This window comes from Pelophylax lessonae, assembly GCF_965119305.1.
Source record: "Pelophylax lessonae genome assembly, chromosome: 3".
Lineage (NCBI taxonomy): Eukaryota > Metazoa > Chordata > Amphibia > Anura > Ranidae > Pelophylax > Pelophylax lessonae.
Genome location: NC_138770.1, coordinates 320,257,612 through 320,271,546, shown reverse-complemented (window position 1 = coordinate 320,271,546; position 13,935 = coordinate 320,257,612). Strand labels below are relative to the sequence as shown.

The window sequence follows — 13,935 nt, the reverse complement described above, 5'->3', positions numbered from 1 at the left end:
ATTAAATACCGGGGTTATGGCAGTAGATAGCTGCAATAACCCGGTATTTTTTTTTTAAACGGTGGACGGTCTGCTTTAACATAAGTGTGGTCCCAGCGGCGGATTTTGAGAATCGTGAGAGAATCGTGATCTTCATTGTAAGCCAAAAAATCGTGATTCTCATTTTTGCCAGAATCGTGCAGCTCTACCCCTTAGCAGAAAAACATCCCCAGAGCATAATGTTTCCATGTCCATATTTGACGGTGGGATGGTGTTCTTGGAGTCATAGACAGAATTCCTCCTCCTCCAAACATGGCGAGTTGAGTTGATGCCAAAGAGCTTGATTTTGGTCTAATCTGACCACAACGCTCTTCTGAATCATTTATATGTTCATCAGCAAACTTCAGACGGCCTGTACATTTGCTTTCTTGAGCAGGTGGACCTTGCGGGTGCTGCAGGATTTCAGTCCTTCACTGCATAGTGTTACCATATGTTTTCTTGGTGACTAAGGTCCCAGCTGCTTTGAGATCATGGACCAGATCCTCCCATGTAGTTCTGGGCTGATTCCTCACTGTTCTCCTGATCATTGAAATGCCACGAGGTGAGATCTTGCATTAGGCCCCAGACCGAGGGAGATTGACAGTTATTGTGTGTTTCTTCCATTTGCGAATAAACACACCAACTGTTGTCACTCTTTTACCAAGCTGCTTGGCGATGGTCTTGTAGCCCATTCCAGTTATATGTAGGTCTACAATCTTGTCCCTGACATCCTTGGACGGCTCTTTGGTCTTGGCCATGGTGGAGAGATTGGAGTCTGATTGCTTCTGTGGACAGGTGTCTTTTATACAGGTAACAAGCGGAGATTAGGAGCACTGCTTTTGGCCCCTTTCAAATGGGCTTTCTGATCCGGTCCGCCTGTCAGTTTTTCAGGTGGACCTGATTGGATGCTCCATGCAGCCCTATGAAGCAGCGGATGTCAGTGGAGACATCTCCGCTGACACCCGCTGCTATCCGATCTTGTGCATGAAATCCAGACGGATGGAAACCCTATTTTCCTTCCGTCTATCTGATCGGATCGGATGAAAATGGACAGGCGGTCTGTTTTCATCCGATCTCCCATAGAGGAGAGCAGGGCTCTGACCTCTCCGTCTCTGCAAAGTAAACGGAGACGGAGCTGTCATCCGCCTGCTCAGTGCGGGATTGGTGGATCGATCCCCGCTGAGCAAAACAGAGTTGCCTGTATAGAAGAAACCTGGGAGCCAGAAATCTTGCTGACTGATAGGGGATCAAATATTTATTTCACTCATTAAAATGTAAATCAATTTATAACTTTTTTGAAATGTGTTTTTCTGGATATTTTTGTTGTTATTCTGTCTCACAGTTAAAATAAACCTACCATTACAATTATAGACTGATCATTTCTTTGTCAAAAGGCAAACATACAAAATCAGCAGGGGATCAAATACTTTTTTTTCCCGCTCACTGTATGTGTATGTATATGTAGCAGTATTCCCAGCCGTTTTGCTGGATATGGGTCCCCCTGGGTCACCGGGTGAAACAAAAGTACCTCAGTGCATTTTCCTCCAAGTGTGAGCACTGAGACAATGACCAGTCAAATAAAAAATGCCGATTGGCGCTGACTTGCCGCTGGCTAGATGCCGGTCAACGCCGGTTGACTCTGGTTAACACTGACTTGCTGCCTGTTAACTCCAAACTGACTTTGGACTGCTTTTCCTACATAAAGAAGTCCTCTTTGAGCTCCCTTAAGCACTCCTTGCTGAGGTAGCTACTTGTACTGCTGCTGCGCTGCTAAACACTTCAGGGCCCACACCGGCACCCTCTTTCTCTCACTTATCTTCAGGGCTTAGATACTGGCACCCCCTTTCTCTAAACCTTCTCCACAGGTTAGCTGGTTCCCGGATCCCTCTGACCTTCTGGAGTGGTCCCCTCTTCTAGACAGACTCCTGGACGGTTTTGAGTACTCACAATACTGTTTTTCCCTGAAACTTCTGCCCAGCAGCTCCACTCGGTCCACAGCACTCTGGATCCCTCTCTGCAGATCAGCTCAACCTTCGTCCTCTAGGCCGACTGCCCAGGACACCTTCACTATCGCTGACAGGAGGAGAGACAGCCGTCACCCTCCTCCTGGAATTCTGCTTCCCGCCAAAGACCTCCTGTCACATGCTCCCCTCAGACTTAGCCCATCCCAGGGTGCATAGCGGTAAACTCTGCCCACTGAGATAGCCACAAGCCCTGGTGTGCTATTGGCTAGGTTTCCTCCACTGTCCAATAAGAGCCCTCATTGGACACAGTGGGGAGATTCCCCAGGCACCACAGGTCACACCTGTAAGTATGTGACAGCCTAAGTAAATGATCAGGCCCCCCTGATATGCGGACAGGGCCACCCATATGCTTCTTCCTAGCACCTACCTAGGAGGGTGCTACATCTATATTCTGTTGCTCGGGAGAATGACCATTTCCTGTAAGCAGAAAAAAACTGAATACAATTGGAACATACTTGCCAACCAGCCACTGTAGTTTTACCGCGGCAGGTTGGCTCTGTCCCCCAAAAACGACGTACCTTTACGTCCCTTTGCAGGACAGCTAGCGAAGGCACATGCCCATTGGCCACAGGTGAAGCCAATCAGTGGGTCCGGCGGTTGCCATTGCTGCTGGGCACCCTTGATCGCTCCTTGTGGAGACAGAACGGTGGTCTGCCGTTGTAAACACGGCAGACGGCTGTTCTGTCAGTTATGAACACAAGAATCCTGTGTTCCTCTTATTTAGAAACAGAGGTCTCAGTGTTCAAGCTACAAGCCCATTCCCCACACAGTTAAAAAGCACCCCCTAGGGACACATTTAACCCTTTGATCGCCCCTGGTGTTTAACCCCTTTCCTTGCCAGTGTCATTATTACAGTAACTGCATATTTTTAGCACCGATTACTGTAGCAATGGCACTGGTTCCCCCCCCCCCCCCAAAAAGGTGTCAAAAATATAGGGTGTCCGATCTGTCCGCCGCAATGTTGCAGTCCCGCTTAAAATTGCTGATCGCCACCATTACTAGTAAAAAAAATAAATTAAAAAAATTGACATAAATCTTTCCCCTAGTTTGTAGATGTGATAACTTTTGCGCAAACCAATCAATATACACATATTGGGATCTTTTGTTACAAAAAATATGTAGCAGAATACAAATTGGCCTAAATTGATATAAAAAACTAGGTTTTTTTTTTTATTGGGAATATTATATAGCCGAAACTAAAAAAATATTGTGTTTTTTTTTTTTCAGAATTGTCCCTCTTTTTTTGTTTATAGCGCAGAAAATAAAAGTCGCACAGGTGATCAATCAAATACCACCAAAAGAAAGTTCTATTTGTGGGGAAAAAAGGACATCAGTTTTATTTAGGTACAGCGTTGCATGACCGCGCAATTGTCAGTTAAAGTAACAAAGTTCTGTATTGCAAATAATGGTCTGGTCATAGTAACAAAGTTCTGTATTGCAAATAATGGCCTGGTCATTAAGTGGGTAAACCCTTCCTGTCTAGAAGTGGTTAACCACTTGCTGACCGCCCTCTGCATATATACTGCAGCAGGCTGACTCGACTGCACTAATCGCCGTGGTTCGCGGGAGCGGTCCTGGGGGCAAAACCTTCCAGTCCAGAAGTGGTTAAAGTAAGTTTGTCAGGTTATCAAAAGTGTTCAAACTTACTATTGTTAGGGCTCTTTCAGACGGCCGCTCCGTGTGAAAGCTCCGCTGCGGGACTTTTTTTTTTTTTTTTCACGGAGCGGATGACATTTGTGTCATCCGCTCCGTATGTCCGCATATCATCCCATCCGTTTGCGGATGATATGTGGACATAATGTAAGTATATGGCACTGCGGATGTCAGCGGATGACACCACTGTCATCCGATTTTCCTTCCTTTCCGTTTTTTGAACGGAGGAAAAATAGGGTTCTGTTCCGTTCCAAAAAACGGAACAGAACTGAAAGGAGGAAAATCGGATGTCAGCGGATGGTATTCCGCTGACATCCGCAATGCCATAGACTTACATTATGTCCGCAAATCATCCGCAAAAAAATAGGATGATTTGCGGACATACGGAGCGCCCGTGTGAAAGAGCCCTTAAAAATGCCAAGACCACATGTTCGTTTTGTTTTCATTTTATCTTTTCTTAAAGCGGTAGTAGACTCCTTTTTTTTTTTTTTTCTTTTACCTACAGGTAAGCCTATAATAAGGCTTACCTGTAGGTACAATTAATATCTCCTAAACTGGCACAGTTTGGGAGATATTTGCCCTCCATGCAGCCGCTGACACTAGCGGCGCATGCGCTCCGAAGGTCCAGCGGACCTTCAGAGTTCCTTGCCAGGGACTTGCTGGAAAGTGACTCCTGTGCGCAGGAAGAGATGCCGTGTCGGGGCTTCGTTTTAAGGTAAGTATTTCATAATGAGCTAGTATGCGATGCATACAAGCTCATTATGCCTTTGTCCTGCAGGGTTTTTTTTTTTGTTTGTTTTTTGTTTTTTTTTTAGGCAGTATACAACCACTTTAAGTGTTAAACCCTTTTAGATATTACAGTGCACCTGCAGTTAGATGTGAACTATCAGCTTAGCGGCTACAAATTTTTTCACATTTTGATTATCAGGCAACTGTTATATTGGAGTGATTTGCATAACATTACTTTTGTATTTGAAAATTTCAACGGTCATTTTATTCTGGTCTGATGCTTTCAGAAAATTATATAATATTTTGGGCTTTTAAGAGCCGGTTCACACTGAGGCGACACGACTCCTCACTACTTCGGGGGCGACTTGTGCATTCCAGTGCACCACGACTTCAGAGCGACTTGCAGGGACTTCACATAATGGAAGTCTATGCAAGTCGCTCCGAGGTCGCCCCGAAGTAGTACAGGACCCTTTTTCTAAGTCGGAGCTATTAGAACGGGTCCTGTAGCGGTCAATGGATCGCGACTTATCAGGCTGACAAGTCGTGCTAATGTGAACCGGCTCTAAGTGTGTTTTCATGTTAAAAAAAAAAAGACCAAAACAAAGTGCATTATAGCATGGATGATCCCCCAAAACCCACATTTAAAAATAAACATTTGAACATAACCACTTTAAGTGCCGGTTCACACTTCCGCGTTTGCGGAGATCGCATGTAATTAGGAGCACATTGCTCCTAATTACATGCGATCTTATGTGCGGATGCGAGTTCAACCATACACTTTGTATGGCTGAGTTTGCACTGTATCCGCACCAAACACGCACAGGAGGCTTTTTTTGAGCCGCAGTAGAATCGGATCGCACAGTGGTTCACACTTGTGCGATCGGATTCTGTGCGTACTTGCAGATCGCACTGCGATATGCGATCGCAACTGGGGGTGTCGTTAACTTTTAATTGACACCCCCTGCGTATCGCATATGGCAGCGTGAACTGCCAGATAAGTGGATGCGATGCGGGAACACACTGCATATTCGCAGCGTTCCCGCATCGGACAAGTGTGAACTGGCACGAAGACCGGAAGGATTTGCCCCCTTCCTGACCAGGCCCTATTTTGTGATTCGGCACGGCGTTATTTTAACGGACAATTGTGCGTTAAAACATTTATGTCCTTTTTTTCCCCACAAATAGAGCTTTCTTTTGGTGGTATTTGATCACCTGTGCGATATTTTTTTTTTTTTTAGTGACAATTTTAAGAAAAAAAAAACAATATTTTTCACATTCTGCTATGTGCCATTCTCAAAAAAAAAATGTAAAAATCAAAATGTTTTAACATTTTAGGCCAATTTGTTTTCTGCTACATATTTTTGGTAAAAAGAATCGCAATAAGCGTATTTTGATTGGTTTTCGCAAAAGTTATCACGTCTACTAACTTTTTTTTTTTTACGGGACTGCAACATTGCGGTGGACAGATCGGACCCCTGACTGACTGACATTTTTGACACTTTTGGGGGTACCAGTGACATTACTACAGTAATCAGTGATAAAAATATGCACTGTTACTGTATTAATGACACTGGCAGGGAAAGGGTTAACACTATGGGTGATCGATGGGGTTAAATGTGACCCTAGGGGAGTGATTCTAACTGTGGGGGGGGCATGGCTTCTGAAATGACCATAAAGACATGTGATCCTATATAGAAGGATCACATGATATCTATGATCATTTCAGGGAGAAGGACGGTCGGCTGTGTTTACAGCAGCTGCCTGATCTTCTCTCTCAGTGGGGAGCGATCGCGGGTGTCAGACGGCAATCGGAGCCGCCTGACACACGCATCGGCTCCCCCGCTGACGAGTGAGGGCGGGAGCGCGCCACCAACGGCGCGCGCTCCACCCTAGCTTCCTGAGAGCTAGCAACGTAGACCAACGTCGCTTTGCCCAGTAAATCTGCAGTAGGCGGTCGTTAAGTGGTTAAAGTGATACTACAGTCTTTTTTTTTTTTTTTTTCTTTAAAAAAAAACCTGTCATACTTACCTGCTCTGGGAAATGTTTTTTCACAGAGCAGCCCGGATCTTGCTCTATGCTTGATTTACTCCTGATCTGTGCAGTATTTAGAAATGTTACCTCTGTACAGAAGCTTCCTGTGATAAAGACCAGTTATTGCTGCTCTCGCCTAATGCAGGGTCTTGCCTCCACCTCTTCCTGTGTAGTTTTCTGCAGACAGCCTGTAGTGGGTGGGGCCTAGTGGTACCCTCCCACAGCTCGGCTCTCTGCACAGGCTATTTTCAGCACTACTTTTACAAGGTAATATCTGGGTTTGCAAAGACATTTTCTGCACACGTAATGGAGTTCTATCCTTTGTGGCTATTGAGGAACATGTTTAATTACAATGTTTTGTGCCTGGTAAAGTGCCAATGAAAGTAGTAAATGCATTGTTTTCCTTTTTTATTAAGCAATCATTGCCAAGGTTTTGACAAGACTGTATCCAGGACACGTTTCCAGCCCTGCCAGTGTCAGGCAACCAAATAGAAATTCTGAAATCATCACTCAGGTACAAAGAACTGGAGAAAGCCATTCAGAGGTTGCACAGCCCACAGCACCATCTTCAGCAGGTAAACACTTTTTCAGTAACTCTGCTATAAAGTACAACAAGTGCATAAAATCATTCACATTAGAATGTATAAAATGCACAATAAAAAGCATGTGGATCATAAATCATAAAGTCCTTAAAATCTGATTTCCAAAGTGAAAAGCAGGAATAATTAAAACGACACTGCAAACGTGACTCCTCCACCACAGATAATACAGCCTCTCACCTCCTGTATTCGACCACTAGGGGTCACAACACTTTGTATCAGTAAGCCAGAGACAGCCAGAAGATCTGTATATCCAGGATCCAACAGGTTCACAGAAACTCGTGTATGGCAATCCGGAAAAGATAAATAAAACGATCTAATGCTCTCCGCTTAATTAAGGACATTTATTAAAGTAAAAAATAAAGCATCACTCACAAGCAAGGCACTGTCACAGTGCCAGATAAAAGCGAAAGTGCAGACTGCACCTGCAGTGTCGTTTTAATTATTCCTGCTTTTCACTTTGGAAATCAGCTTTTAAGGACTTTATGATTTATGATCCACATGCTTTTTATTGTGCATTTTATACATTTTAATGTGAATGATTTTATGCACTATTTGTAATTTTATAGCGCTGCACTTTATTTTCTTTTACTGCATATTATAGGTTTTGGTAGGTTTGACCTATCCTGGTGTACAGCTGCTTACCCATCCATTTGATTTTAAGCGCTGAATTTTTATTTTTATTGTATAAAGTACAACAGCCCAGTTTTGAATTGGGAGTTGTTTTCTGTTTGTTTGTTTTTTTTTTCTTTTCTTGAATTGGTTAAAAGGGCAGTTGCAGTCAAGTAGGACAAAAAAGGGTGAAAATGTACAGTGTTAAGCAGGCCATGCATGGCACACATTTCAGGTGATTCCTATAAAATTGGCAATGTTCGAGCTGTAGATGACCCTGCTGACACCACCACTTTGCAGATTCCACAAACTTTGAGAAATCAGAGGACCTGGGCAGAAAAAAAATGCAATCGGCTGCAGTTTCTGACCTGGCATTCTGACAGCTATGGGTGCCAACTGTCCGATTACAGTATCCTGCAGTGGGAGAATTGTTACATGGATGAGGGAGTCTATGGATTTTTCTTTATATAAATGGCCTTCTGTAACATGTCTGACCTGTGTATGAATTCTGAAGCTTCCTAAAATAATCCAGTTTTCAACACTGTAGGAAATGTGTCACGAGGGTAGTAGAATTTTAGTGTAGATAAGGACATCAGGCACACATATCACTGTTTAAAGCATAACTCCACTTTTGTTGAGATAAAAACATTCCCCCCTGGGTGATCTGTGTACATTGCAAGGATTATAACAACCTTTGTTGCAGATTCCTATCTTTGGTATTCTGAAGAAATCACTGTTTGTTCCTCTGTGCTGAGTGGATCTAATGGAAGTGGTTTCATAATTATCTATCAGCTGTGCAGCTGCAGGACACTAATGGTAAGCTGCTGGGCCTGCATCCTTTTAGGCCCCTTTCACACATGCTGTCCGTTTGTCCGTTTTTCATCCATCCGTTGACGGATAAAAAACGGACATCAATGTATCTCTATGTAAAAACGGATGACAACGGATGATCATCCACTTCCGTCAATGTCCGTTTTTTTGAATGGATGAATGCCCTATTTTTCATCCGTCAAAAAAACGGATGACAACGGACGAAAAACGGATGACAACGGACGAAAAACGGATGACAACGGACGAAAAACGGATGACAACGGACGAAAAACGGATGACAACTGACGAAAAACGGATGACAACTGACGAAAAACGGATGACAACTGACGAAAAACGGATGACAACTGACGAAAAACGGATGACAACAGACGAAAAACTGATACATTTGACGTGACTGAACTGATGAACTGAACGTATTTGTGAAAGGGGCCTTAGTCGTTTTCCTATTGGGAGTATCTCACCAAAAATGACATTTTTGTTGCAGGGGATGCCAGAAATCTGACTTGTATCTTAGGCTGGCCATACATTATACAATTTTCTTCTACAACTTTCCTTTAGATTTACCAAAACCATATAATATGAGGTCACACCTAAACACTTTCAATTTTGTATGCAATCAGGCAGGCCCCTGTACTACATAGTTGAAGGTAAATCTAAAGGAAATTGAACAAGAAAATTGTATAATGTATGGCCAGCTTTAAGCAGACTTCTGGTAAAATTGGTCATCCAATCACACAAGCAGGAAATTATGTTTCCGGGATGTGGTCAGTACACATTCTGTGTACAGAACAGCTCCAGGAAGCCATCTTGCATTGCATTTCAGAAAATTACAGTGGCTGCAGATTGAAAGGGAAAGGTCATTTTTAATAACATTCAATTACAATATGATTTGTGTCGCAATTGTATATGATATATTGTTTTTTTTTTTTTGCAATTTTTTTTCCACACGAAAGTGGAGTTACCCTTTAAAGCAGACTTTGCACTGCATGTAAGGTCTGCTGTTTGGAAAAAAGATAACACTTTTAGTGTATCCCCCGCGCCTAGTGGTGTACAATAGTGGGTTCCTATCAAACCCACTATTCCTATCTGCTGTTTGCTCCTCTCTCCTTGCTGAGACATTGAATAAAGATAAAATAAAGAGAATGGGTTCCCATAACTCAACAAAAGGGGTTACCACGTCCTAGATTCAAATACCAAGAAGAAATACATTTTTGTAGAGCAAATGGACTTTATTGGTATTCCAAAGACCACAACGTACTATATAATTTAAAATATCTAAAATGTATTTAGAAATCTGGACAACACACAAAAAATGTATTTTCTCATTTAGAATCATACAATACTCCTCCAAGTAACTGTGTAAAGACACCCCTAAACAGTATTTATAGACTGTGAATCATAAGGGTGCAAATGTGCAGAATTCTACAATATGCTAAATTGATGACTGTAGTCCAAAGATACTCAACATTTTTTGCAAGGAGTGCCACTTCCACAGGAGTATAGAGATATCAAAACAAAGTTTCCAGATGAAGACATACTAGAAGTAACAGTACAGTCATCCATAATATGTAATATTTTAATAGATGGTAATTACACTGCTTGACTCAAAAAAAAAAAAAAAAAGCAGTTATGAGCATCATGGTTGTATCCACTAGGTATAGCTATCTCGGGGCAAGTGTGGGACAACACACAAATAATTGCTCAGGGGGTGGGGGGGAAAAGGATGTATGTATTGACACAAATAATAAACCAAGACGGTGTGCTCCAAAATGATGACTTAGTATTTTCTAAAATCAAAGTTGAAGAAACCTAATGGAAACCTATCTGTTTGGCACTAATAGTCCAATACAGATAGAAATAATGGGGCCCATGCATAAACCACCATGTTTAGAGATTATACTGAATGAGCCTGGTCATGAGGCTGTCGCTTGTTACAGCATTAAAAGGGCAAATCCCTATGTAAAGAAAAGAGAAGAGCAAGCTTGCAAATAAAGCCTGTACCCAATCATGTGCAACCTTACAGTACATACTATAGCTCACAAATCTATGTGCAACATTCCAAAATCAGTCGGGTAGTACCCAGTAAAGAGAGAGAGGTTCCAGGGTCTCTCACTACAGTAGTGTTAAAAACTGATAAAAATACTTTTCAATATGGAATATGTTTTTAGATCACCTTTTTGGTAACCTGAAAGCTTTTATTTTAAATGAGTGTCTTTAAATTCCTGAATTTTAAAAATATATCTAAAACAAAAAATCGAAATGTCTAACTTTCCAGTCCTGGTAGTTTTGTTGGTTTTCTTTTTAGACTTCTTTCTTTTATTTTCACCTGGTGATCCCACTAGTACCACGCTTTCTTTCCTAGGCTGACAAAGCAATATTTGCCATACATCGATCGAAAATTTGGCCGGTTCAGCAGGGACAAGCTGCATTTTGATCCATATATGGGCAGGCAGGTTGTATAGAAACTGTACAAGAGAATTTGCCATAGTGATGGGTGAGATATCCTCACTGGGGGAGCTCTGATGTGGATGTTATTTCAGCAGGAAAGGCGTATAGGATGAGTTACAAGGTACATATCACCGGTTGTGACGGCTTGAGGCTAGTGAAGTGTTACCATATCCATGGATGGCCTGAAACTTTTATTGTTTTTGTGGATGAGACACAGTAGCCTGCTGTGACCTCCTGTAATAGGAGGTCTATGCTCTCTGGTAAGAGTACATCTTGTATGTGGTGGCGGTGAATCCACAAGGTGAGGGACCCTTCTGAATTTGGAACACAGGAATTTTTTCATTTATCAGAATTCTTTGGACTTTTCATTTGTTATGAGTTTGACACTTGGACTTACTGTTCAGTGTCGGTTCATACTATGGCGATCCGACTTCGGGGGCGACCTGTGAAGTCGCATGCACTGCGACTTCGGTGCAACTTGCACTGACTTCACATAATGGAAGTCAATGCAAGTCTCTCCGAGGTCGCCCCGAAGTAGTACAGGAACTATTTTCTAAGTCGGAGCGACTTGAGTCGCTCTTATTAGAACGGTTCCCATAGCACAGAATGGACCGCGACTTGTCAGGCTGACCAGTCGCCTGACAAGTCGCGGTAGTGTGAACCGGGACTCACTGTTCTGTTTTTGAATTTAGTGCAACACTGTTTTTATTTGTTTTTTTATTTATATTAAACTGTACTGTTTTTATTGTAAAAAATCTCACATGAGTGGTGTAGCTTTTATTTGATTTTTATTTTAATTTATTATACCACCAGTGCAGAAAATGTGTCCATGAGCCAGGCATCACAAAGCAGACCCATGAGATGGAGTGATTGGCAGCCTCAGTCTGGGCTTCGGCCAGGCCACAACCCGCAACCAATCTACCAATCCACTTCAGTACAAACCGCCTTGTTCGGTGCTGCCAGCTAAATCCGTGTATTCTGACAGCAGGGAAATCTCCTCGCTGTCAGAATACAATAGCTCATTCCTCATCCAAATCTAGTGTGTGGATAGGCTAATCTTCTTTTGTTTTTTTTTTTTTTTGTTTTTTTTATTCGGCTCAATGGTTGAAAGAAATCAAAATTACTCCTGTATGGGTTGCTTTAGTGTTAGCAAAAGCCTTATGCGGAGTTTGGCTTTAATTTGCTGCTGTTTGGTACAATGCAAAGTCCATCTAAATCTACAATGTTGTATAAAATGTTTTTATTGGGTTCAGATATGCTTTATGCTGGCTGGCTACATACAATCTTTCCCTAGTTTAGCTCCATGAGCTGAATTAAAGATTTCCCCATCCACGCTAAGCAGTGGGGATGGATGAATGTGCAGTTCCAGATATTGTAATTTAACATTTGGCTCAGTGACTTGTCAGTATACCTGAACAATGACTGGATCTGTTTGGATGCAATTAATGATCAGCTGAAAAATTTCCTTTGACAAAAATTCATAGTTACATAGTAGGAGAGGTTGAATAAAGACAATAGTCCATCCAGTTCAACCTGTGTAGATGTGTGTGGCTGTAATCATCTCACATAGCCCTGAATGTTCTGATCCTTGAGATGTACATCTAATAGTCTTTTGAAAGCCACAATACTTCCCGCAGAAACCACCTCTTGTGGTAGAGAATTCCACAATCTTGTAGCCCTAACAGTAAAAAACCCCCCACGTTGCCTAAGGTTAAAACACTTCTCCTCTAATCGCAATGTATGCCTTCGAGTCCTCATGCAATCCCTTCGACTGAATAGCTGTTTTTCTAAGCTGAGATCCCCATTAAGATATTTATAAATTGCTATCATGTCCCCCCTCAGGTGTCTCTTCTCCAGGGAGAATAAATCAAGCGATTGCAGACGTTCTTCATAGTTAAGGTCCTCCAATCCCCTAATCAGTTTAGTTGCCCTTCTCTGGACTCTCTCCAGCTCCAACACATCCCTCCTGAGGACTGGTGACCAGAACTGGACAGAATACTCCAGATGCGGTCGGACCAGAGTTTTATAAAGTGGAAGGATTATAGTCTTATCTCTGGAATACATCCCTTTCTTTATGCATGCTAATATTCTGCTGGCTTTGGCAGCTGCCGCTTGACATTGCATGCTATTGCCTAATCTCATCAACCAAGACTGCCAGATCTTTCTCCATTTTTGATTCCCCCAAGGGTTCCCCTCCTAACGTGTATTTTGCTTTTATGTTTTTAGTCCCCAAGTGCAAAACCTTACACTTTTCCACATTAAACCTCATTTGCCATGTCGTTGCCCACTCTGTTATTTTGTCCAGGTCATTCTGTAGGATATCTGCTTCATGCTGTGCAGTTATTGCTCTGCCCAATTTTGTGTCATCTGCAAAAACTGATATCGAACTACTGATCCCGTCCTCAATGCTGTTTATGAATAAATTGAACAAGGTTGGTCCCAGGACTGAGCCTTGGGGGACCCCGCTTACTACCTCAGACCAGTCTGAGTATGCGCTGTTTATTACCACCCTTTGGACACGCCCTTTCAACTGAGAAATCAACTTGTCAAGCCAGGTGGTGTGGACAGGTCCACGCACTAAACAAATTTCACCCGATTTAGCAAAAATCAGTTAAAATTCGATCCAAGAATGCTCAACTTGACTCGTAGGTAATGGAGGAACAGATCTTCATAAACTTACATCTGCATAGACCCCCAAGAAGGAGATTAATTAATTTATTTTCCTTGGTGCAGGTTTGCAGCACTCAAGTCATGTGTAAGTGATTACTGGGGGAAAAACCAAGTAAGATGGTATCAAATATTGGCACAATGTTGTTTAGTTCCCTCTCTGCTGACAGAGCAGATTTACTGCCAATCGGAAGTTTGCCTGAAATGGAACCATAGATGTGTAAGCTGGGTAAAAAATGTGGAACTTCAAAACTTCATATTCAACTTTAGTAAAAATAGAGTTTGTGTGTGTGTGTGTGTGTGTGTGTGTATACAGTGGGTAC

At 42.4% G+C, this 13,935-nt stretch overlaps 1 protein-coding gene across 2 annotated transcripts in view; it reads left to right on the top strand.

The window, feature by feature from the left end:
• The window catches only part of ERICH1 (glutamate rich 1), a 201,872-nt gene that overhangs the window by 64,545 nt on the left and 123,392 nt on the right, over positions 1–13,935 (top strand). For both annotated transcript variants that reach the window (XM_082249555.1, XM_082249556.1), the window contains exon 2: positions 6,872–7,030. In XM_082249555.1, the coding sequence (XP_082105681.1) occupies positions 6,872–7,030 (159 nt within the window). The remainder of the gene's footprint in view (positions 1–6,871; positions 7,031–13,935) is intronic.